The 25,345-nt window shown below is 45.2% G+C and overlaps 1 protein-coding gene across 5 annotated transcripts in view; it reads left to right on the top strand.

The window, feature by feature from the left end:
* The window catches only part of SFI1 (SFI1 centrin binding protein), a 47,193-nt gene that overhangs the window by 16,442 nt on the left and 5,406 nt on the right, over positions 1–25,345 (top strand). For 3 of the 5 annotated variants that reach the window (XM_019539188.1, XM_019539185.1, XM_019539184.1), the window contains 22 exons: positions 3,416–3,572; positions 4,408–4,569; positions 5,058–5,128; positions 6,612–6,704; positions 7,667–7,764; positions 9,099–9,165; positions 10,269–10,399; positions 12,682–12,763; positions 13,003–13,181; positions 13,421–13,496; positions 14,431–14,526; positions 14,937–15,013; positions 15,773–15,875; positions 16,969–17,065; positions 18,904–19,064; positions 19,454–19,528; positions 20,178–20,252; positions 20,571–20,747; positions 21,652–21,896; positions 22,591–22,686; positions 24,194–24,476; positions 25,156–25,309. In XM_019539188.1, coding sequence (XP_019394733.1) covers positions 3,416–3,572; positions 4,408–4,569; positions 5,058–5,128; positions 6,612–6,704; positions 7,667–7,764; positions 9,099–9,165; positions 10,269–10,399; positions 12,682–12,763; positions 13,003–13,181; positions 13,421–13,496; positions 14,431–14,526; positions 14,937–15,013; positions 15,773–15,875; positions 16,969–17,065; positions 18,904–19,064; positions 19,454–19,528; positions 20,178–20,252; positions 20,571–20,747; positions 21,652–21,896; positions 22,591–22,686; positions 24,194–24,476; positions 25,156–25,309 — 2,755 coding nt within the window. The remainder of the gene's footprint in view (positions 1–3,415; positions 3,573–4,407; positions 4,570–5,057; positions 5,129–6,611; positions 6,705–7,666; positions 7,765–9,098; positions 9,166–10,268; positions 10,400–12,681; positions 12,764–13,002; positions 13,182–13,420; positions 13,497–14,430; positions 14,527–14,936; positions 15,014–15,772; positions 15,876–16,968; positions 17,066–18,903; positions 19,065–19,453; positions 19,529–20,177; positions 20,253–20,570; positions 20,748–21,651; positions 21,897–22,590; positions 22,687–24,193; positions 24,477–25,155; positions 25,310–25,345) is intronic. The other 2 variants (XM_019539187.1, XM_019539186.1) reach the window with 2 other exon arrangements.

Here is a 25,345-nt window from a genome sequence, read left to right as displayed (position 1 = left end):
GACCGTCAGCGCCCCATTTTTGGGTGAACCCCTTTTGTCCATCAAGACGTGGCAGGCGAGACTAACGGGGCACCAGCGGTCCGGCGCGTACTTATACTCTACAGGGGCCATTCGGGACCTTTTGGGGTGACCCGCAACCGGGGGGCGCACCCCAGTGCCCACACTGATTTATGACTTCCGTATCTTAAATCACTGATGTTGCACTTAAAAACAGGTTGCACCTGTCGGGCCTCGATCATTCGGTCCCACGCCGCTCGGCTCTGGATATGTAGGGCGGTTCTTCGCTCCGTCCCTACGGTCTCAGGGTGTTGGTGTCTCTCCCCGGGCGGTCTTATGCCCCAATCCTGCCTGCCACGACTTTGAGTCTTTCAGTGGAGGGGTCTGGCCACCGGGGTACGTCTATCCAAGGCCTGAGGGCGGTGGTCTTCCGCGAGGCTCCAACCTGCCCTGTACCTCGCCCTGAACCCAGCCATGACGGAGTGCCGATGTTCTTTGCGGCTTACCCTCCCTATACAGGATCCTATCTTGGGTCTTGCTTGGGTCCCAAGATACCCGTTAGGGGCCTATGTGCCCATCTATGTCCCCTATCTAACAGGAGCTTCCGTAATGCTGGGAGCTCTTGGCTTTCTGATACCCTACATCCTGCTCTCTCCCAAAAGTGGAAACAACAATGGAGAAACAAATGAAACCAACAACGAAAGTTATCTGCAACTATCATGATCCTCTGATTATTACCCTCGGGCAGCTTAGTACTAGCGTGCCCTAAATCGTACGGTCCCACCACCAGCTATTCCCTCTGTGCCACCTTTTCCCCTTTTCCTTTTCTCTTAGTGTCAAATACATTAAACCGACCCTCGACGTCCCTCCTAGCATGGACTATTGATTTTTCTCTGAAGGGTCATCAATTCTATTCTCAGCAGCATCAACTGCTGTCGTGGCCGTTCACCTCCCTCTTGGGAAGATCCCTGAGACTGGGCTAATCCCTTTAAGGATCCCTCTTGACCCAGTGCCTTGCGTCTCTTGGATCCCTCTTTTCTCCAGGGTTTTCTCACCAGAGTACCTTACTTGCTCGCCAGGTCTCCGGAGCCTCTTTCCAGGGTCCTAATTCGACATGCAGCCTGGCCACCTCCTTTTCCCTTGATCTGGCAACAGCGTCCCTCTCTTGAGGATCTCCGGGGCAACCTCCTATCCTGTGGGAGGTATGCTTGCCTGTTCCCTCCTCCGAGAGGGGTCTTGGAGATACTTCCCCTGTGCTTCTCCTCAGCCTCCTCTTCCCCCTCCGCCTCACTAGCCACTCTTCTTATTTTGTCGTGCCGGGTCTCCTCCCTTCTCTCACCAGCTGGCAGAACTTTTAAAAAGACGCGGCCAACAAGCTGTGCGGGTCCCACCGCCACTTCCGGTCCTGCCGCGGTTCCTGCTGCAGGTGAGGAGTTTTTGTTTGTTCTCCCCTTTTCTGTGTTTCCCTTGGGGTGTGCCGGCTCCCGGGGGTCCTCCTTGACCCTTCAGGGTCCATTTCTTGCCTTTTCCACAGGACACAGGTTTTTAAACCTACTGCTCTAAGAATTGACACAACACTTGGTTGATGAATAGCAGAAAGGCTTGCTTTAGTAACTAAAAGTTATTAAGTTAATAAACTAAATGACAGAAAAAGACTTCTTCCCAATATAAAATGAGCTATTAGTCCTTGTATTTTCTCAGCTGCCAAGACATTTTTATCCAGTGCAGGCAGGAAGCAGTTCTCGTACAGCCTCACAGCATGGATTCTTTGCTTATTGGCTGGGTGGCAGGATGGCTTTTTGGTCTTCCCTGGACTGCACACACCTTGCTGGCAGTTCTGTCTTCCTTTATACTGTTTAATTGTACAGCTTCAAAGCATTTTTCCTTGATAGTTGGCCGATTTTAAAGTTTGAACAAAACAGGGAGGAAGAAGGTGACCATCATATTACAATTGTTAAATTGCCTGGATCCCGTTTTTGGATTTGTGTAGGTGTGAAGACACGTTTTTTGCAGCCACTGCAATTATAGGGCAATTACTGGTGATGGGTTTGAGTGGTTGAACAGGATGCTTAAAGGCATTGGTTACCGGACGTTCTTTGGGTATTTGTTTATCAGTGGGGCAAATTCACAATAGCTTGTACTGGTGATGGTCTATTTATGAAACTCCAGATGCATCAAATGATTGAGATGTTTGTAACATCTTAGACCGGGGTGGGCAATTATTTCAGGCAGAGAGCCCTTTACCAAATTTTGGCAAGCCATCAAGGGCTGCATGGATAACCCTGCCCCTTGACAGGTGTCCCACAGATACCCCACCCCCTGGCTGCCATCTTGACAGGTACCCTACTGCCTGGTCCTGCCCCCTAACCTCTAACCCCTGACCTTTGCCACCAGAAGTCCCTGTGGGGTGTGGGTTGGGTATGTTTTGTGAGGAGCTGTATGTGTGTGGGAGGAGGGTTGTGGCATGGGTGGAGGGGAAGGGTTTGCCCACAGCCTGCCTGCCTCCCCAGGTGTGGCAGGCAGAGCCCTTGCCAGCGCTTCTGCAAGCCTGGGTTCCGTGCTTCTGCTACTCCTGGCCCAGTCCCTGCATTCCCGCTCACTGCCACTTGCCTCCAGTCTGCCACTGCTGCCCTGCTCCGCTGTCTCTGCCTAATGGGTTGCAAGCCATTAGCAGAATTTGATTTTCTTGCAACAGTCTTGTTACCAAAACCCAGTTTTGCCCCTGCCATTGTCTTGCATTTTTGTGCAACAGACATTGTCCCATATTTCAGTTCTCATATCCAGCAGTCCCTTCCTTGATGCGCACAAAGCATTTATGTAGCATCACTAAAATATTTTGTGCATAAGTTAGTTATTAACACTTATTGTTACAAAAGTGATTAATTTTAGTGTCACTGGGACTATATTACGATATGGCTGTGGCTTAACTTTGATAGGCTATACCGTTTACCAAGGCACAAGATATAAAATTACAACTATTCATTAATGAAACATTGCAAAAACATTGATTAATAACAATACATTCCTTTTTAACATTTGCCCAGACATTTCCCAGTTCCCTCATTTCTAAACTGCCATATGCTTTGGTAGAGAAACCTTAGGTTGGACTGTTACTGAGACTGGAGGAACTGGTCTGGATGTGTATGAGGAAACCTGAGCTGCAGGACTTGCATCTTGATTGAAGGGAAGGGAGGAGGCTGTAAAAGAGAATTCTTGGCTAAATTGATTGGCAGTTCAGTATAAGACTCAAAACTGAAGGATTGCTTTGTAGAAGCTTGAGTTTACTATAGCTCCCTCTTCAGTCTTGTCTCCCAATCTGTTGCCTTTGTGCTTCCATTCCTCCTTCCCCTGCTACTCCCCATTCACTCTTGGTCCCTCAGTAGTCGTCCTCTTCACTTTTCCTTAATTACATTGTCAGGCTTGGCTGCAATGGAAAGACTTGTATTTACACAGCCAGAATGTCAAGTGGAAGGAGGTCTGGGCAATAAATCATCATCAGCACTGTGAGTTGAAGAGGTGCATGAAGGCCTGGCAGAGATACCTCCAGCTCCGAAGAGTTAAGAGGCATCAGGACAGTAAGTCAGAGTGGAGAGGTGGGACAGAATGACTTCCGTAACTGGCTAGTTCCTGGCTCCTGCTATAAGTTTTCTGCATTAGAAAACATGGTTGTTTGTTTGGTGGTGTAGCTGAACTCCAGAGTCCAGGGCTCACTGGCTAGCAAGGACTGCATGCTGAGCCATTGAGAGAAGTACCCAATATTCCTTTTTTATCGGAAGGAGGATGGGTATGGTCTCGAAAAAGGGAAGCATTATATTGTCCTCTTTCAGTATGGCTTGTCTCTGATGTTATCTGTGAGGAGGAGGTCTGAGGCCAAGTTCAGGGCTAATCTGGATCCATGCAAATAAGCAGAACAATGACTGCTAAAAGAAGGGGTTGTAAGGATTCTGCACCAAATGCTTCTCTGGTAGAGTGCTAAAGAAATTCACTGAGATGAATTTGGTTTTTTGAGTGAATACCTAAGACTTGGTGATAATCCAGCCTGGTTCTCTGGGAAGTGGTAAATATGAAACCTTACAGTGCAAATAAGCTGGTATGCACTGAAGTGTATGCTAAGCTGCAGATTTTAGGTCTGTGCTCTTAAGTGACGCAGGATTTGAGAGTGTTAGGGAGAGGGAAACCCTTGCTTGAAGTTGAAATGTTACCACACTGGGATTGCTTACTCACACCAAGAGGAGGAATGTAGCCCACAAGTAACTTAGTCACCAAAGCTGTTATGAATTCCTCTGATTCCTGCTGATAGCAGAGTTGCTGTCACTTCAGGTAATGATACATAAACTGTGTGCTCTAATCCTGATGTACACGAGGCTAGAGCCGGGATAGTTATTCACTTGTAATGTTTGTCTGTTCTAGAGCTGGCCCAGAAACACCACCAGGGCCATCTGCTCCAGCAATGTTTCGCAAGCTGGCAGCTGGCCTGGGAGCACAGGAGAAGCATGAGAGTCCATCAGGAGTACATTGATGAGCTAGCAGTAAGGAGTACCTTACAGAGGGTCTTCACACACTGGAAGCATTGTATCCTTTTTGTGGGTCACCATTAAAGAAACCAGGCTCAGGGTATTTCTACAAGGAAAGGAGCAAGTGAAAGTAATGCAAGAAACAGCATTTGCTTCAGGAAGTGGTAGGTACAAGAAACACTCCCTGACTAAATGTAGGTAAGTCTGTGAGGAACAAACTCAGAAAGGAAACAAGACTTGTTGCAATGAAATATGCTAGTGTGTTTGAAGCTAAGAACCTGTGAAGGCTAAAATATGGATGGAGAGAATTGCTCTGTAACATCACACACTTCTGCTGTAGTGTTAAATTAGTGATTATTTTTAAAAGACCCTCCCCCATCCTCACGCTGCATTCAAAATATGATGATCCCAGTGTGGAGAACCCAAATGCTAAGGCAGTTTGCAGGAGCAGGTCTCTGCTGGTTTCTGAGGATTAATGGCACGTGTTGTGGGAGCCTATCAGGTTGAGGAGTTTGTGCAAGACATTTTTTTTTTTTAACTCGACAGATATGGTACTGTGTAGGGAAGAAAACTGGCAGCATGAGCTGGCCAAGAAGCATCACAAGCACCATCTGTTGGTAAGAACTTTATGATATCTCAGGAGCCTGGACTCCTTGGATGTATTTAAGATGGTTGTGTTTAGCAGCACATGGGATCACATAAATGTTGACTGCGTTGGGTTACAGAATTTTCCCCAATGACGTGTTCAGTCACGCAAACTTCAACTGTTATGGAATCTGCCAGACTAGCTGTTTGGCAGCCGTTGTGTGCAGGGATGGTACAGGGGCTCCTCCTCCTATCCAGATGTGGAAGCTGTGCTTCCCTCTGAGAAATTCATTGTTTTAATCAAGAGGGTTGAGAAGTAGCAAATCAGTCCTGACCTCTTGAGCCCTTCATGCACTCCCTGGCCCCTTTCGTATGGAATAGCGTTTTCTATTTTTTTATTGTTGGTGACTTTTTTTTTTTCCACCTTTGCTGTGTGTGAATGAGTTACTGCCTCAAATGCCTGTGTTCCCTCTTACACTGCTGTGTTGCAGGATTCATGTCTGCACTCCCCTCTGTAATAATCTCAGCATACACCAGCTTCAGAGTCCCTGAATTTTGTCTCATGCCTTTGGGGAAAATTGGGATTTCACATCTTATCCTTACCTCCCTCCCAGCAGACATATTCTTTGACATTTTTTGAGTTACAGATCATTATGCTCATTGAAAGTTAGGTTTTTCTGTAACATAGGCAAGCTGCTGTCATCAAAAAAACACGTCCCTAAAGTCGGTGGAATTGTATTTTGAAAATGGCAGTGATAGTGTAAGAGGGCATATAAACTTTTCAAGGCAGAATGTTGTTTTAGCACAATAATATTCCCAACATCAGAGCATTCTGGGATTTTAGTCCTGAGAGAGCATGGGAATTAAAAAGATAGAATATTGGGGAAGGGGCATGTGGAATCTCTTTTCCTAGGTGAGAAGGAACTTCAAATGGAAGAGTCTGTGGGTTCCTCTTGTTCATGGATAGGAGCAAATTGTCAACCTCCACTTAGAGAAGATGGGCAAGGTACAGGCTTTGTTGGTTTCCACAACCGAGGGGTAGGACCAGTGGTTGTTGGGAGGGCTGGCAGGGAAAGGTCAAAAAGAAAGCCTGAAGGGAGGAGAATTTTAATTTAGCTTGAGAACTAAAGTGTCTAATGAAATAGGGGAAGCTGAGGGATGCATGTATGTCTATGACAAGGCAGGCAGAAGGTAGGGCAGGGTGGCACCTTAGAGAGTAACTCTTTCAGAGAGGCATATGCATCTGACTAAGTAGGCAGTCGGCTACAAAAGCTCATGCCTCTCTGAATGAAGTAGTCACTAAGATGCTACCTGCCCTGTCTTCTGCCTGACTTCAGACTAACACAGCTAATTACATGTCTGACAAGGCAGTAAGACAAGAGCCTAATTTTGTTTTTAATTCTGTGCCAGTACTGTGTGTAAGGCTCAGCTGCTCCTTGGCAAATCAGCCCCTGCATGTTTAATAATTCACGGTGTACAATTGTTGAGTGCTGTTCTGCTGTTTTGTTTTCACAGCAATTTGGATTTGATGCCCTCCAGAAAAATGTTGTGAATGCTCGTTTCCAACAAATGAGAAAAAATTTGGCTCATCGGCAATATCAAGTCATGGTGGGTTGTGAGGGTACATGTGCTATGCTGATTCTGTGAGACATTTTCCCCAAAACCTTCTCATAATACCACTTACCTGGCAGGGAAAATACCATGACCACTAAGGTGGTTTTCCTAGTTGCAGGGAAAAGGCACTTTCTTGGCTGGGGCTAGTACCTTGGCTGAGGTAATGCATAGATAGCTTCCCACTTTCACTTCCAGTGGGACTATCTGGGCTATACACCAACTTTATGGAAATGCGAGACTTTTCCTCATCTTGCTCCTGTGGCCATATGGCTGAGGGCAAATGAAACTCAGGGGCATCTGTGCCCCAAGCCTCCGGGCTTGGGCCTGCAAGTAGGATGCCTGCCAAGGGATTTGGAAGCATCTGAAGCCCCAGGCAGGGGTGAATGACTCGGAGATTTGGAATTGATTTGGCTGATTTGGGGCATGAAAAATTTTCCTTAACAAACAAACAAACAAACAAAAAAACCCCTTTTCATAATAGCATCTACAAAATACTCTTCAGTCATTTGCATTGTTCCCTTGGTACAAACAGTTAAGAGTATATTTTATGTATGTCTAGGATCGGTGACAAATATATTGGCCTGGTTCTTTGTTTTTTATGGAGTCCCATCACAAACCTTTGCAACCTGGAAGAATTACAGTACATCTCTGTAATCCTGTGACAAGAACAAACTCATGTAAAGCATGCCTATAGCAGTACCTATATATACCAACTCTTCTATAGCAAGGCTTTGGGTATTCATTTTGCATGTTCAGAGTAACATGAAGAAACCAGAAATGGACTGAGTTCATGTGCTTGCTTTTGTTTTTTAAGCATTGCTTTGGAAACTCCTTGCAGAATGCTAGGGTTTTTTTGTTTGTTTTGTATTTTGCTTTTTTTTTAAGGACATTTTATATACTCTATTCTACCACCTGCTTAATATGTGAGCATTTCTGTCTTTGCTCTTTTGCTCCAGCTGCTGCAGAGCTTCTGGAATTGCTGGAAATTTCGGCTAGAACAGGAAGAGGAAAAGCAGCTATGGTCTCTGACCCTTGCAGCTCACAGGCACTACCGGTCTGTAGGAATAGTTGCATCTCCATGTACCTAAGGAGCTGGAACTCCACCAACTCTTGATTTCTGGTTTTAGATCTAGTAATGCTTCCATGATTGGGATCCTTCCACTAGACACAGTATGCCTTTTTATAAAGAGCCTGGGAGTGAGTGCACATATCTCAAGAAATTTGTATTTGCCCCCGTCTATCGTAGCTGAGCTTGCTGAGCCCCTGAACTCAACTTGGTGACACTTCTCCATCCATATGATGGTGGCTTTTGAAAGCCATGTGCAACTATTTTCAAAATTTAAGGGATTTTTTTTTTGGCTTTGGTGATCAAAACCATTTTTGTTGTTTTGTTTTTCACCTTCCCTCTCTCTTTGTAGAGGAGGGGAAGGGCAATGGAAAACTCAACGCAGAGGGAGGGAAATGGGGAGACAGAGTCCATGATGGTTTGTTTAGCATAGTCCTACCTTCTAGGTCTGTAGCTGTCTATAGATCAAGCAATTAATCATGCCTTCCAGCATGACAATGCACCATCTCATCTCTTTTTCCACCCTCCCAGTAGTTTGATATGCAGACTCCCTGAATGATATAATAAGAAAAAAATGTGGTGGAGGAGGATTGGAAAAATGTGGATACATAGCATGGGTTGGGCATACAGACCCAAGGGGGGTATAGACCTGAGAAAGAGGGTGCACACAGCTGCTTTGGTGGCGAGAACATGGGAATGGGGGTGACAGAGCCCTGATTTTTGGGAAGAAAGTGGGAGACACTCTGTTGGATGAAGCTGTGAAGAAGAGGCATGGAGCCCCTGTTGTGAAAGGGAAGGAAGGGATAGAGGCTTAGTAGGGAATGGGGTTGTACAGAGCTTTTGGCATGGGGATGTGAAGGAGGAATGGAGACATGCACACAGTCCCTGGCATGGAGGAAAGGATGAAGGAGAGCATAGTCTCAGACATTAGGGGAGGTGGGGAAGGTGGAGTTGCAGGGAGTACATACAATAGAGGGGACTGGAATGTGGCACACAGGGTTAGTGGGAATGATTAGAAGGATACAGGTATCCTGTAGTGCGTCCAATGATCTTGGCCTAAAAAAGCTGTGAAACATGCAATCCTTTGCTAGATTAACATGCAGCACCCACCTTTGTTGCCTCACTTTTGGTGGAGCAAGAGGAGACAGCATATGGCATGCCTGTAGAGCCTTCTGAATTAAGTAACACAGTTGTGTCCTCATTGAGAGCAGCTGGCTGTTCAGGATGCTGAGTTAGGTGGGGCTGTCCTTGGTCCTGAGCTGTTACCTGAAGTAAAGGATGGATGTTTGCCAGAGGGCTGACTTTATTATGTTTTATTTCAGAATAATTTTGCTACGCAAATCTCTCAGACTATGGCTAGAGAATGCCAGGTGGAGAAGACACAGGCAGGTATGTGATACCTAGCATGCTTAAGTAGTTCTCACTGTCCATGGACTCCATAGCTGCAGTTATTTTGCAGCGTGTTTGCTGGTGATGCTGAGGTGTGCCTGGAATTCACATACTTCGAAGCCTTTCTCTAATGCAGAAAATATTCCAGTAATTGCTTCCAGGTATGAGTGATTCTGATTTTGCTTGATAGCATTTAAATGGAGAATTTGTTCCAACGGTTGCTTCAGATTCTCTGTTCAAGTTTTATTGTAGAGCTTAGAAGGGAAGTTGCTGTCCCCTGCATTGATGATAAAACAGCACAGATTGGTTAGTCCATTTCTCTGGAGGAAAGAAGAAAATGAATATGAAATCAGCTGTATCTGCCCAAATTCATCAGTTTTAGGAAACAGAAACAAAGCTAGGCTTTGAGGGGGAAGAGTGGGTTTAGAACTTCTTACATTCTAATTAGAAGAGATTATTCGCTGCTGTCTTCTCTCCCTCACTGAATGACTGGCCATTAAATACTGGCTCTTTCCTTTTTTCATTTCTTCTCCTTGGATTCAAATGTGTAATCTGACATCTGTTTCTAGAACCCGGATGTATGTGATTGAATTAAATGAGCCCCCAAGAAATTCAGACCTTTCTAAACATTTGGATTAGATTAGAGGTTCTCAACCTGTTTTAGATTCTAGGTACCCCTCCATAGCATAGTTCTTCAGAATTTAACAGCACTTCATTAAAAATATAATTTATTCATTACAGGGCTCACCTTTTTGCATAGGGGCCAGGCAGGGAAGAGCAATCATTTGCCTCCTTGCACTCTGATACACCCTTAAAATGATCTCATGGCACTCTAATTGGTAGTTGCTGCATTAGATAAATAATGATGCCACATGTACCAGGCAGTGAGCTAAAGCTATGTTCTGTATTGGAGGTAGTTGCTGCCTCCCTCTTGGAAAGAAGAGTTGCATAAAGATCAGAAACAAACCCTCAGAATTCAAAACCCATAACTCTTATACGTAACCTAAGGCTGTCTGTTTTGGGTTGCTTTATTGTACAAGTCCCTCAGATGGGAAAGACTTAAAAGGCTCAGAAATGAAATCAAGCTTGTTGCTTACTTTTAGATCCAGCGTGCTAAAGCTGATAACCACTATGGGAAGATGATCTTGCCTGTCACCTTGCAGGTTTGGAAACAATTTAAGAATCATCAACAAAAGTGGAGAGAGATGAAGGAAACAGCATTGTGCTTTCACAGGTACATTGGATTGTTCTTATGGATTTTTTTCTAAATAGGTGTTGCACACTGGCTTGTTTTGTATGGGGCTGTGGCAGCTTTGGTCAGATGTAAGGAAGGAACTCTGTCTAGTGAAAAAAAGATTGCTTCCTGGGAATTATTCTTTAAGGGTCACTTGTGTATATTTCCACTTGTCAAGACAGGCAAACTGTTTGCAACATCAGGGGGCACCATAACCCACAAGTCAGAATGCCCAAAGACCAGCAAATGAATAATGTTAGAATTGGAAAGTGTGTTGCTGCTAGAAAGATTCGGGATGAGACTGAGTCTATAAACTCAGCATGAGACTGCCTGAGAAACCCTACAGGCTTCAGTTTGTCTCTGATGCAAACTTGAATCTTTTCTTCATCAAAATGTGAACCAAAATAACCACGTTGGTTGTGGTTCACAACTTCATCTGTCTGCACTTCGTGCGTGGGCCTTCTGCATTCATTTTGAGATGCCTTTAGCTAGGTACAGATGTTCAGTTTCTACTGGGAGAATTGCTAGGAAACCTTTTTTTTCCCCCCCCTTCTTGAGTCAGAAGGAAAATTTATTTTTCTTCCCCATTGGAAAGAAATTGGGGCTCTGGGCCCAGTAGGCTTTTCAAGTTTACAAAATAGAAATGGTGATGTACTGTTTTTTTCCTTAGGCTAATGATTTTTTACTATCAAAAACCACACTTAACAGGTTAAAAACAAGCCACAGACCACCTCTGGAGTGTCTCTGAAGTTAGTTTGTATTGTAGGAGACTGGCAGATGAATTTGGAGGGAAGAGTTGAGTAATGAGGGCAGCTGCATCTCTGAAAGCAGTTAAAGGAATGGTATCTGCTGATGCGGGAATGCAGCTGTGAACATTGTCTCAGATTTGTTGGAATTTCTTGGATGGAGGGTGTGCTTGATGCTGACACCCCCCCCCCTTTTTTTTTTAATTCAAGAGGCTGAAACTTGAGGTGAGGAAGGAGAAAATTGGCTCTAGCATGAATCTGCTAATGTGATGCTTGTGCCAGAAAAGGGATTTGGCAGATGAGAAGAATGTACAGATATAGCAACCATTCAGCACTTGTCTCTTGACCTTGTTGAGTTTCTTTTAGATTAATGTTATCAGATGTTTTGGGTGCAGTCCTCTTTTTACAAAGAAAGTACACAAAGTCCAGAACTCAATAGGAACAAACATGCTTTTTGGCTTCCACCCAGGGCTACACTCACTGATATATGTATGTCTTGTTTCTATATTTGATCTTAGTCTTGCTGTATAAAGGTTGACCAATCAAAGGTCCATCCACTGCATTTACTGCCTGTTCCAGGGGATTTGTGTCCCTTTCTCAAGTTAATTCTTGCTTAGACTTCCCACAAAGTTCAATTTCTGTTGGCATGATGTCCTCTTATATCAGCTTTTCTGGCCCCCCCTTATGCATGCACACGCACACTCTTTCATCCTCCATTTTTGGCCTAAGTGAAAAAGGACATGAATGCCCATGAGCTCCAAGGTTTCTGATTGCCCAGGGATCAGACATGCATGCTGGTAGCTAGCAACACCCTTCAGCACAGCTCTTCTAACTTCCATGGCTTTTCAACCTATTAACTGGTATTCATGTCCCTGAAAATCTTCCCTAGCAGCCCTTCTTCTCACAAACTGCACTAGCACCCGAGTCCTCTCCTGGGTCTCTATGCTAGGGAACTGCTGGGACTTGCTGGCAAGTTAGTAGTAGACCTATCTTAAGGTATATCAGAAATAGTCTCTCTCGTGCTTGGAACACTTCCTGTTGGGCTGTAGCCTAAGCTTCTAGGCTGATAGACTTTCACTACACTTTTACAAGGGGTGGGTGTGTGTAAGTTTATATATAGTAAATAGTAACAACATCTCTCCTGACCCAGAATGTTAGTTTGTCATTTGTCACTCTATACATGCTCAGTGATGTGAATGGAAATTGGAATGGTCTTCTGAATAATCTGTCTGGAAGCAAGAAGCATCTGTCAAGAGACATGTGAACATTTATTTATCATCTAATGGCATGGGAGGAATTTCAAAGTAGCTGTCCATCTGGTTGCATAACATACTTGGGGCGGGGGAAAGTTTGTAGAATAGTGGGGCTACATAACTGACTTACTGAGGACCCTTGCCTTGAAATATCAGGTCAGATAACTGCATAATAAATAAACTGACCTAACCATGGTTCAAATCCCATTGGAGTCCATAGTCATCCTTCTAGCTGGCTGAAAGATTTGCTTGTTCTACTGATGCTATTCCTTCTTGCTTGCAGGGAGGTCTGGACTAGACGGACATTTGACACGTGGTGGCTAAGAACACATCAGCAGCAAGAGAATCGAACAGCAGAGAGAAGGGTGAATACAGTGCTTTCCCTTCTTTAACCCAAGGGGATGGATGGGCTAGTTCCCTAATCAGCTGGTGTGAATGCAGGCTACACAAGATGATCTTGCACTGATTGTTGTTGTCCCTCAAGTGGAGATGAGCCACACAGGACTATTTTCCTGTGCCTGTTTCCTCTGACTGAGGAAGCTTGCCCTGCTGGTTATAACTGGTTTGTGTCATGAAGTTACCAGCTTTTTCCTCTCAATTGCAGGCTGTTCTTCACTTTGAGTGGCAGCTGTTGGTTCGTTTCTGGTGTTCCTGGCGCAGGAGAACAGAAACATGCTTAGAGGAGCAAGAGGGCCTGGCTCAGGCTCATGATCATTACTACCATCTGCTCCTGCTAAAGACTTTTAATCTCTGGAAGAAGAATGTTCAGGCTATCAGAATAGAGTAAGTGGCAGCCCAGAAGGGGTAGTGATCCCAGTCCATTTCTACAGCTGGCCCCTTTTTATGAAGCAGTATCTGATTCACAGCTTGCCACCCTTTTGTGTGCTTTAGAAACTGCTTGCATGTCTTTGTTTCCTGAATATGCAGAAGTGTTTTTCTGGCATGATGGCAAATATGGGTTTGGGTTTCATGCTCAATGGGTCTGGATCGAAGTTGCACAATAAGAAAACTCTTTTCTTCAGGAGAATCAAGGAGGTGAAAGCCTTAAGATTCCATTATTCAAAGAGTCTGCGGTGGTCTTGGAGCAAGTGGAGAGAGGTGAGAATCTTGGCAGAAGGAGAAAGGGTTGAATCCTCTACCATCTCTGAGTTGCTTGTAATCATTATTTGGCTGCTTAAAAATATTTACAATAACAAAAGCATTGTGTATTCTTCAATAAAGCTGGTTAATCTTGCTCCTACCTAACCAAAGTCTGTCCTTTCCTAAGAAGGGTAAGTCAGTGCAATGTGGGAGGACTAGAAATTGCCTTTGGAGGACTGAGGAAGATTTCAGTTTGTTCTGCACTGGCTCTCCTGCCCAGGGTAAAGTGTGTAGGGAGAGGACAGGACTGTAGCTAAGTTTGGGTTGCCTTAGAATAGATAGTGGTTACAGAGGTCTCTGCATCTCTGTGGAGACCTTTCTCACCATTACACCATCTTCTCCAGCATCACTGAAGTGAAGGGCTGTAATCTTTGAGGCAGTGCCTGATTAATTTTTTTTTTTCCTTCTCAGGAACATTTCTTCTAAATCTCCCTTTTGGGCAGAAGGCAGTTTAACAGTGCAAGTCATGCAGTGGTTGGTGTATGCTGGAACCTTCAGACATCCTTCTGTTTTTTTCAAACTTCCCCTATTTGCTTTTTTAGACTATCTAATGCCAGTGCAGACAGTTCATAGGAACCTGTGCTACACCCATTTATGGGGGTGCAGAGCTTTTGCCTCTGTCCTGCTAGGGTAGTATGGTCTGTCAGCAGGGAAGTAGAAGCCCAGGCAATATGCTGTGGATAAGATGCCATTGGCTACATTAGCTTGGCACAATGTTGTGGGGTTTTTTGAGCACTCGGAGAAGAGGAAGCTAATAGCAGGGTCCATTGTTGGTTGGGATTACTTGTTTTTGAGTTACATTACTCCCTTGAGATTTGGAATGCTTATCTTCTTGCTCTCTCTCTCTGCCCCGGCCCTGATCTCTTTCTCCCTGTGCCCTCTTTGCTTGTAGTATATGGAGCGTAAGGGTGAGAAATGGAGGAAGCTGATGCGAGCAGACATGCATTATCAGCACTCACTGCTGCACAGGATCTTGAGAGCCTGGAAGGTAGGAGACTTCTTTCATTACAGGGTCTGCTATGTCTGAGCACACCTTCACTCTCAAGGTCAGAGCTGCCTAAGTGGTTGACTAGGGGCTGGCCTGCCAAGGGGAGGATGAGGCAAAGTTCTGCTACACGGAGTGGAGAGTTTGCACTCAGCTTTATTGATGGCTGTGGCGTGAAAGGGCCCAAGTTGTCTCCTTACTTGTAAGGCTGAGATAAGCAGTAAATTCCTAAGAGTCACTGGTGGGTCATGGCTGCTGTGAATCAGGAGGAGTGGTAGGCTTGGGTGGTCCCAGCTCCTCCATCTGCTTCTGCACCTTACAGCTGCTGAGGGCTCCCCAAAGGATTTCTTTCCTTTGTGTTGCTAGCTGCTTGGTGAGGTCTCATCTTACTGATTTTTTTTTTTTTTTTACAGAGTTACCAGTGTAATGTACAGCACATTCTACACCAGATTGCTGAAAAGGCGGAGGAACGGAACAGAGAGGTCTTGCGGTAAGGCTGCTTATCCCTGTGCAGTACTGGAGAAGGGTGACTTGCACATTCAAACAACACTGGGCTTCTCTGGCACCTTTACTAATTCTGAAATACTTGGTGCCAGTTCATCACTGCATCAGTGCTCTTCTGCATCTCAATAAAAGCAATAACAATAAGAATGGCAGAACTCCCTCTGGACTTGTCTGCCAGGCAGTAGGTTCCAGTCTCAAAGCTGTGTCAATTCTTTTTTGGAAGTGACTGCTTGGCCCATAGGTCTGATCAAATAGTCATCAGTCTCTGAAAGACACTAACCCAGTAACCTATGTCTTCCCTTGCTGTGGATCAGCTCTAGCTGCTGTGATCTTAAAGCCTGACTCTCAGACAAGGCTGATGTGTACAGTTGCCTGGGTTTCTATCTGATTGTTTTTATCTTAAAGTAAAAGCTATTTTGGAACAGAAAAGGTAGGTAACTGGGCAAGTAAGGACTTCAGTTGCTCTCCATTAACTGCACCAACTTAGTTTTTGTGCTACCTGATGGCTTTATTTTGTTGAACTCTTTCAGTACCAGGTTGCCTGATTCATTTGATATCTAGCAACAGATTCTGTTTAATTCATTAGAAATGAAGAGTGCTTTCTCTTCACTCTTCTTTCTAACATAGACCCAAAGGGACCCTGCTAGGGTGGATACGGTGAAAAAACATTTTTTGGTTTCCTTATAAGAGTGGAAAGGGTGCCATGGTCAAACTTGCTGATTTGTTTCTATTTACCACTTTGCAGGTGGGTGTTAAGTATCTGGAGAGGAAATACTATTGCCATTATGGGTGAAGCTAAGGCAGCTGTTCAGGCAGAACAGCACTACAGGAGAACAACTCTCGCAAAGGTGGGACCATGGAGGGGACTTAGGTCACTTTAGCCAGGAAGTGAAACAAGTCCAAGCAGGGATTAAGTCTAGATATAGTACGGTAGTATTAAGCACCAGGAAGTAGACAGCTTCCCATAAAAAGGATGCAGGGAGTTCAGGTTAGAACCTCCCATCTCAAGAGGGAGATGGGAGGTCCCTACAGGCTTTTGCTGAGGGGAGAGGAAGGGAGTAAGGAGAGTGGACAGTTTTCCCTACCCTCTTTCTTAGAAGGGGAAGTAGATATTTGTGTAGAAAAACATGGCAGATCTGCCAGAAGTGGGAAGATGCAGGCAGTCCTTGGACTTGCAACACAATTGATTCCTGAAAACGGTGTCTCAAGTCGAAACATGGTTACTCAGAACTGATTTTTCCCATAGGAAACAATGTTATAAATCTGGGATTCATTCCTAAACCAAGGCCCGATACCCTATTTTCACCAAAAATAACCCAGAATTTTGTACTCAATCAATTATAGCTAAGTAATATAGCTACATTAATGTATTTATATAGTAAATAGCAATCATTGATTTGGAAGGACTTATTTGAGGTGACTTTGCTGGAGTTTTTGAAGGGTTCTTGGATGGAATCTTTTCAGCAGTCTTGGCTGCAGGTTCTTCTGGAGTCTTGTCTGCTTTCTTAAAGAAAGTGTCCAAGGAAGTTTGGACAGATGTTCTTCAGGGAGATGGGTAACACAGCAATTTGTTTGCTGGCATGGCGTCACATCAGATCAAGCGTTGTAAAGTCGAAACTGACGTCCAAAAATTGAAACGGTGTCAATTTAGAAGTGTAAGTGCGAAACTTAACTTGAAATGTTGTAAGTTGAGGACTGCCTCTATCTTCAGCAAATGGAAAGGGGGCCCAGATCGATGGTTCCCCTCAGGAACACTGTTGTGGCAATAAAAATTTCTGTTAGGAGTAGGGGGGTGCACCTGCCTGCTGAAGCTGGTGTAAGATAGAGTTGGGGGAGGTGTGTGTGAATACATTTCTGATAGCAGAACAGTTTGTCTCCACTCCAGCATCTAAAGAACAGGAAGGTATCCACTAGGATCCCATGTCTTCCCTCTCTCCTTAGGTTTTGCTGGAGTGGAGGGACATCACCTCCCTGCGGGTCTACTGCCGTCAGCAGGATGCAGCAGCTATGAGGGAAGCCAGGAAGCATTTGGATGTAGGTGAGTTTCTGGGGGACAGGAGATGTAAAGAAGTCACAAAAAGACTGGGTTGCTGTGACAGAGTTGTGGATGGATGAGTTGTATGACTCCTATGGTATCATGTTAGTATGTGTATTCTGGCTGCATGACTCCAAGAAGCACCCTGCTCCATGTGGCAGCCACACATTTATTCTCTGCTGATGAGATGAACTGGATTTGCCATGAGAACTACTGGCAGTGACATTGCTGTGGAGAGGTTCATGTCATATAATGGGTACCTCTAATCTCTGAGATGTGTACAAATGAAGGCATTCTTCCTGACCTGATGGAAAGGGAAGTGTCTTGTATGACCTTTGAGCAGGTTGCTAAATCTATCTTATACCTCAGCTCCCCATCTGTACAACAGGGATAGTTCTCCCACCCTCATAGGAGTGTTTGGAGGAGAAAATCTGTTAATGACTGCAAGATGCTTACGTACCTTGGAGCTGAGGATTGTACAAGAATCTTGAGGGAGGTTGAGACAAAGCTTGATAGAATCATTTATTATCACTAGCACTTTCCACTTACGGTTCTTAAAACACTTAATCAATTCATGACTAAGGCTGCGGGTACACTTATATTTAGGGTCAACCTCGAGGTCATCCATAATTACCTGGAGCCATGTGGTTTGCTCTTTCCCTCTCTACATGGTACCTTATAATCAAGGGCCCTGGTTTTCTCTGATTTTAAAAAGCAACAACAACAAAACAACCCAATTTTTGGATTAAAAAAAGTAACCTAAAATCCACATTTTTCCAATATTTAAAATGAAACACCGTATGTATGTATGCATGCATGTGGTGTTTCATTTTATTCATGAAAAAATGTAGGTTTTGGGTTACATTTTTTAATCTGAAAATCGGGGATTTTTTTTTTTCCAGAGACAACCAGGATCCCTGCTTATAACCCACTCAACAATCACCCACATTGTGCTACTTATTTCTCAGACACTGTCTTTTAGATGTTTCTCAGATCCCTTACGATGACATAAAAGGCAAACGCCTTTCAGGAATCTGACTCTGGACTGTCTCTTTCCAGGTAGTGGGAAGGAGAAGGTGGGTCAGAAGGGCTGAAAGATGGGAATAGAGAATTGTGGGATTTCAGCTGGCAGACTTCCTGTGACTATGGCCTGCGGTGGATGGGTAGGACCCAAGCACAACACAGAAAGAGTGAGCTGAGGATGAGTGGGAGAGGGGTCAGCAAGGGGGAGTCAGGGTAGTTAACATTAGCAGAGCTTCTAGGTTTAGGGCAGACTGCTGCCAGGGGTTGAGTTTAGGGGTTTGCAGCATAAATGTTTTGTGGTTACAGGCTTGAAGATGACTTTAAGGTCAGGCTTAACTATTAGCGTAGACATAACTGAATGGCATAGTTACCTTCCTGGTGGGAGGTGGTGTTATCACCACTCTCAGAAAGACCCCAGTCATGGAGCAGTCAAGGGTCTAATTATCACAAAGGATGTCAGTGACTGAGCTGGAAAGACATCCTAGATATCCTGGCTCCCTTCCCAGTGACATAACTATACGACTATCTTTCTTCTCAGCCTAAATATTGTTGTCAGTATTGCGGACTCTCCATTTTAGAGTTTTTTAAGATCTGACTAGACAAAGCCTTGACTGGGATGATATAGCTGAGGATAGTCCTGCTTTGAGCAGGGGGTTGGACTAGACCTCCTGAAGTCCCTTCCAACTCTAATTTTCTATGGATCTATGAAATACTGTCAAACAAAGGAAATAGAAGAACTGGTCTCATAGCTGCTTCTACCTTTGATAGAGAGCAGGAGGTCTCCTGGTCCCTTAGCTCATGACATCTTTTGTCAACAGTGCATCTACAGGCCCTGTTTCTTCACTGGAAGGAACTTGCCAAGAGGTCCGTGGTGTTGAGAACCCAGCTGGACACTGCGACTCAACACCATGGGAGGTCCTTGCTCAGAAACTGCCTCACTAAGTGGAAGCAGTATCATCTGCAGTGCATTGGGAAGATGGTGAGAAGGGCTAACAAACTGGGAACTAGGGGACTGGGAAGGTTCTGTGGGAGGGAGAAGCCATCTACGCAGCAGTCTTCTGCAAAAGGAATAGAGCTACAGGTGAAGCCCATTCCCACAGTTTAGGCTGGGGAACAGTGTGGGAGTCTCAGCTAGTGTGGAGGAGATGATATCTGTCTCTTCTACACCAGAGTACATAGAACTCTCAGATGGGGTGATGAGCCCTCAGTTGGGAAGGGCTGGGGGATTTTCAGGTATGGACCAATAACTTTTTAGGGTAGAAATCCTTTCTGGGTTTGGGCACTTTTTGAGAAATGGATCCTAGATCAGTGTGATCCTGAGGATGTTTGTGTACATCAGTAGGACTCATTGTACTGATTCCCTGGCAGCTTCTGCAGAGACAAGGAGACCAGCTGATGGCTCAAAGACTCTACTCCATTTGTTTCTCCTGCTGGAAGAGACAGGTGAGAGATTTGTCCTCACAGACTGGCCTTCCGCCAGTCATGTTGCAACCTTGTCTTTCACTTTTCAACCAGTGTCCTGGACTTGCCATGAGAGGAGTGAGAGAGTTTGTATGTCAAATATCATCTGGGCAGACATCTCCATTAACATGAGATACACCCATCACATTGACCCTCAGGGCTTTCACACCAAAGGATAACTTTTTCATCTGAAAGGAAAGGATTGAGTTTCTGTGAAGTTTGCCTTGCTCACTTGTGGTTGGCCTCTGTCAGGTTGATGGTGGGCATCATTCAAGGAAAAAGTCACCCCTAGTGAATTATATTCATCAGCTCTTTTGTTGTCATTACAAGTGTCCTTTGGGTGTTGGACAGCTGCCCTGCATGCTAAGGAGTTAATCCCTTTCTGCTTTCAAAGCTGTAAGCTTAATGCCTTCAAACCCGGCTTAGAACAAGCCCAGTGTGCAGTTTGTATGACCCTTGGGTTAGAACTAACAGTGGGGACAGTGGACAGCTGTATTCTTCCATTGTCATCCCTTTAACCTAGGGTAAATCAAATCTCTCTCACTGGGTAATGTTAGTAGTGGGATAGGACCCTTAGCATACAGCATCTAAATGCTTAATCTAGCCACTGTGCAATTTGTTTTGCTGACAGCTGGTGCAGAAACAATGGGAGAAGCAGGAGGCAGTGCGGGCGCTGTGGCACTGGTCACTCTCCCTGCAGGCAAAGGTAAGGAGTGTGTTACACAGACTGGTGCATAGCAGGATCTGTGCTGAGGGTGTGCTAGGTAGGTTCTCCTTGGGACCACCATGTTCTGCTTTGGGATGCTTTGATCTCTGATGCTGTCCTCTAATAAAAGCATTTGTCTTTTCTATCCAATCCCAGATGACTTCCTCATGCCTCCCCATCTCCACCTGTCCCAAGAGGGAGGAATAGCCATAGTGCATCTCTGCATGCTACTATCCTGGCCTCCCCAAAGTTCCCTTTTCAGAGGACTGATAATTCCTGTAGAAGCACTCTGAAATCTGTCCTTTTTGCTTCCTACAGGTGTTTGATGCCTGGCTGGGGTTTGTCCAGGAGCGGCAGAGGAAAAAAGACCGCATTGAAAGTGCTGTGGGAGTTTACCGCGCCACTCTGCTGAAAGAAGGTGTGACACGGATCCTGAGATATGTGGCTGGCATGAAACAGTTCCGGGGACAGCTTCAAGCCCAGCACCAGCTAAAGGTAAAGGGGCTGGATGTTGCCATTTGGCTCCATGCACCTGGTCCTGATCCCTTGGCTTCTGAGGTGGGGGTGGCGGCAAGGTTGAAGTTCTGCATGGACCTAGCAGTATTCCTTCTGTCCATTGGCTCAGCTCAGTTGGAGCCTTTCAGACGGCTGTCAATTAGCATCCTTGAAACTGTACTCCCCCCCTGCCCTATAGCTGCTTACACAGCACAGCTAGGCAACAACTCTGCCTGCCTGCAGTGTGGCTCAAAGTTTCCCTTTGTGTGTGTTCAAGTAGTGGGGCAGATGCTGTCTTAAACTCAGTGATAGTCTACACTTATTTTAACCCCCTTTCAACATGGATGTCACAGCCATACAATGGGACCCTAGAGGCACCTCTGAGCCCTGCAGCTGTGTCTATCTACAGGAGAAGCTGTGTAGCACCAGGAAGTCAGAATACTCATTCAAAAATACCTGTAAACAAAAATCCCTGGGCACTGTAGGAAGTGACCTTTTTAAAATGCCCAGAGCCAGGTACTTTCAGTCAGTGCTTGTAGCTCCTATTTAGCAGCAGTTGCCTTTGTAATTCAACCTGGCCTTACAGATAGGAGGGGGACTTGCCAGCTTTATCCCTGCTGCTGTTTCTGGGTAAGACTCTGCTTGCTTCCCCGGTTGTAAGAGTCAGATTCCTTGCCTGATTTGCTGGTCCTGGTGCCACATTGGTGGCTAGTAATTTTCTCTACTGGACTGAAACAAGTTGGACTGATACTTCTAGCACTGGGAGCTGATATCATGGCCGTCTTGTCATTTTGACCATTTGCCAAGCCCCACCTCTCTCTGCTGGACCCTCCTTTCTGGGTGGCGTGGTGCTGTGTTTCTTCTGTCTCCATCAAACAATCTGCTGTTTTCTGTGTTTTGGCAGGCAGCCTACAGCCTCCATCAGTCAGTGTACCGTTGTGCCATGCTCTGGAAACAGAAGGCTCTGTGCAAGAGTCTAGACCAACCTCGCTCCCTTCTGCCTCCTCCAAAGAAGCGGGTGACATTTAAGGTGCCTGCATCTAACGGTGGCTCCTGGGAAAGAGGAAACTCAGCAGAGAGGCTGTGCCTCATGAAGAGTGATGATCTTCCATTCCTCCTTGCTGCTGGGGACTCTGTTCTTAGTGAGCTGTGAGTGTAAAGCTGAGTGTGACCCATGTCCCTAGCACTACAGATCAGGTTCACTTTCTTAATCCTGCAGTGACTACTATGAACTTCCAGCTGTTTCCTTTGTCCCTAACACTGCCTCACATCTCTGCTCATGCTGAACTCTTAAAACTGCTGCATAATGCATGTGGCTCTCCATGAATAATGAAAGGATTCGTGACTACATGCTTCCTTGGTGGCTGTTAAAAGATTTAGCCCAGTATAGTCTCCCAGAGTTGCTTCCCTACTGTATGGTAATGGGTTGCTGGTATGCTAGTTGGCCTCTGAGGTAGAATTGTCCTATTGGGGAATGTGAGCCCAATAGTACAGGAATAGAAATATTACTACCTTGAAACTCTGAACACAGTGACCCAACTGGCACTAAACCTGAAAGTCTTCACAGCCTTTCACTCTCCTGGTAAGGGCTAAATGTAATGAAAGAATGGGCTGCAGTGTCAGTGTCACACTTATACTGATGATCAGTTTTTCCTCTCCCCTCCACATTGTGGGGAAAAGGAACTGTGTTCTCTCTGCCTCTGTAAAACTTTTCCCCTCTGAAGCCCTTGACAGCCTTGCTGATGCATCTCTTCAGGAGACTTGTAGAAATTTTGCAAAGCTGCTACAGTCCAGGACAGGAGTCCCTGGGGGGTCTAGGTAACTGTTCTTGTTCTTTTCCCAGAAATGCTGTCCGCCAAGCAAGGTTACAGCCACGTCGCCCTGACTTCCTGCTGGGATCTCAGGAAAAAGAGAAACTCCTAGGAACACCTTTCCCTAAGTAAGAACACTTTAAAAACAGGGGAAAGGAAACTAAGCATAAGGGCTTAGTTATCGCTACTCAGCTGCTTCTGCCGCATGAATTGAATATACCCTGTTGCAAATAGCACACTTTGTAATGTTATGACTATCTTGATTTGCATCAGAGGGTTCTATAGAGTGTAAAGAGCACAGCAAGTGGAAAAGCTTCAAGCATCTTACAAAAGGAACAGTAATGTAGCAATTATGTTAACCTACTGTCTCCCAAGAGCTCAGTTTCCCCCCAGTGAGGGAATGACTAAGTTGGTTTAAACTATGTTCTGTGACACAACTGAAGTGCTATTTGTGTTCTGAAAAAATTCTGCAAAATGGCTTTGGAGCTTTTGCCTTTGGTATACCTCTGATTTTTCCACAACGGGACTCACTTGCCAAGCCAGATGGCTTTTCTTACTGCCAGCTCTGCAACCTTAACCCTCAGGTCTGAGTCATGAGGGTGTTCGCTGGCTCTTGTGCTCTAAGACCCTGCCCTTCTTCACCCCATGATTCAGATACTACAGCTGAACCTGTTGGCCTTGCCACTGGAATGTTTACCCACAATTCAATTAAGTGCCTGAGCTAGAACCCTTCACCCTCTTCTTTTTTTAGCTGAGTTGGCTCTTGAGGGCTAAGAGGAGGGAGAAGTAAAGTTAGTAACGATCATCCTCAAACTCTCTCTGAGCACTCCCACCCTCCCCCAACCCTATAGCCCAGAACTGCCCATTAAAGAGTTACCAGTTTTGTTGTTTCCCTTCTGACACTTGTGAAGCTGAGGATGTTGAGGCAGGCAGCACTTAAACTGTCATGAAGCACTCTGCTTCAGCTCTAGTTGCATATCACTTTTCTTCTGAAAGGAGGGGCTGAAGCTGTTCTTGCTGTAGAAGCTACAGTTGCTGCAGGAAAACATATATTAAAAATACTTAGTTTACGTTTGCTTTGAAATGCTCTCACATTAGGTGTATGGCTTCTGCTTCAGAGAGAGGAAAGAAGCTGCATTTCAGAGAAGTCTGCTCCTGTCCATTGTCTGTACTGTCAAAGTCTTGATTGAGTTCTTGTCCTGGGACTGAAAAGAGGCAGAAATTGACTCTTGGTGCAAATGGTGTGTTTCTGACAGCTTTAGGAAATACATTTGATTTTGTTGGTTCTTCTGGGCTTGTGACTGGGGATTTACCTGCCTAATAAGGTAGTTACCTTGGGTGCTGGGGGAAGGAGTCCTATAGGCTGTCACCACCTCCTTTGAAATTGCACTGCTCCTGCATTGCACTTCGATTTCTAATGAACTTGTGCCACAGAATTAATATCAGATCACTGAGCCAGATCCTGTAGTATTGTTGGGGACTGCAGGGGATCAGTTGACTCCTCAGGATGGGTTTGCTGCTGCTTCTGTACGCAACCATAACTATGCTTCCCTTTGGCTACCCTGTATTGAGGATAAGAGACCATATGGGCCGTCTGGAATGTAACAGCACTTTGCCCTTTACTTCCACTTCTAGAATGGAGGGAGCAGAAGTGCCTTTGCAACAAGCAGCTGTGAACAAACATTTTGCTCCAGCCAAGAACTTGCTGCCATCGACTCAAGCAGATGGAAGCAGCTATAGTTTGTCACTTCACATGGACAGCAATACAAACACGGTTTGCCCCTTTCGTGCATCTGCCCCATTGCCCTGTATACCATCTTGGACACCTGCCATGCAGCATTCTGTTCAGACAAATCCAAAGCTTGAGCTATTGCCTCCCTCATCTTTCATGCCATGTGTGAGACATGGATCAAAACTGGTGAGTTTTTTGAGGAGAAATTCAAGTAACTCCATGAGTGACTGGCTGCTTGTTACTTGTTTACTGCTTCCCTATTGATTTCCCACCCCCTTCTTACCATCTTCCCTGAGTTGTTCTTTGCTTGTCCTGGCACCTGCAATAGGCTAAGTTAGCAGGCTCTCAAAGTAAAATGATCCTTTCCATTCCACCTGCCTGTCACAATAGCCACAGTCTGAAGAAACAGTTCTCATGATCAGAGCAAGTGTATTTGTACTGCAGGAAAATTCACGTCTTGTTCCTGATTCTGGCATCTGGCTGGGAGGAAAATATTCAAAGGGTTCAGCATCCACTGCCTGTCAAGCTGAGGAAATCTAGTTAAGAGTAACTCAACTTGGTAGTGCCTACTTTTTGTGGTGGTTTTTTGTTTTGTTTTTTTGGGAAAAGCGTAGGGATGGGGATGTGGGGATTCTTTAAGACCCGAAATCCTTCTGTTCCATGGAAAAACTCTGACCACAAATATCACCTGAGGAGCAAGGCAGTGGGGAGGCACTGGTGGACACCCAGGAAGTACAAGGTTACCTTTGGAAGCAGGATTTAGTGTCTTGCATCAAGTGGAGGGTCCTTTCTGAAAGGCCTTCTCTGGGGTTGTTTAAGGGCAAAATGACTGTTTTATCACCCTACAGTTCTCCTGCCTTTGCAGATTAGAGGCAAATCCATTAATGGTCACCCAGAAGCCACTCCCCATGACACACAGCAGGCCACTGCAGGAGAAGAGATGGTGCAACTCAACCCACAGGCACATCTGCTGAAGCCTGCAGGCTTTGCAGGAAGAGAGAGAAGCCCCAAACCTGCAGGTAGGTCTCAAGATCTAACCTGCAGTTGCTGTGCTT

The sequence above is a fragment of the Crocodylus porosus genome, unplaced genomic scaffold, assembly GCF_001723895.1.
Source record: "Crocodylus porosus isolate Cpor-Errol unplaced genomic scaffold, CroPor_comp1, whole genome shotgun sequence".
Classification (NCBI taxonomy): Eukaryota; Metazoa; Chordata; order Crocodylia; family Crocodylidae; genus Crocodylus; species Crocodylus porosus.
Note: the sequence above shows the minus strand (reverse complement) of the source record. Positions and strands in the feature narration are given on the sequence as shown.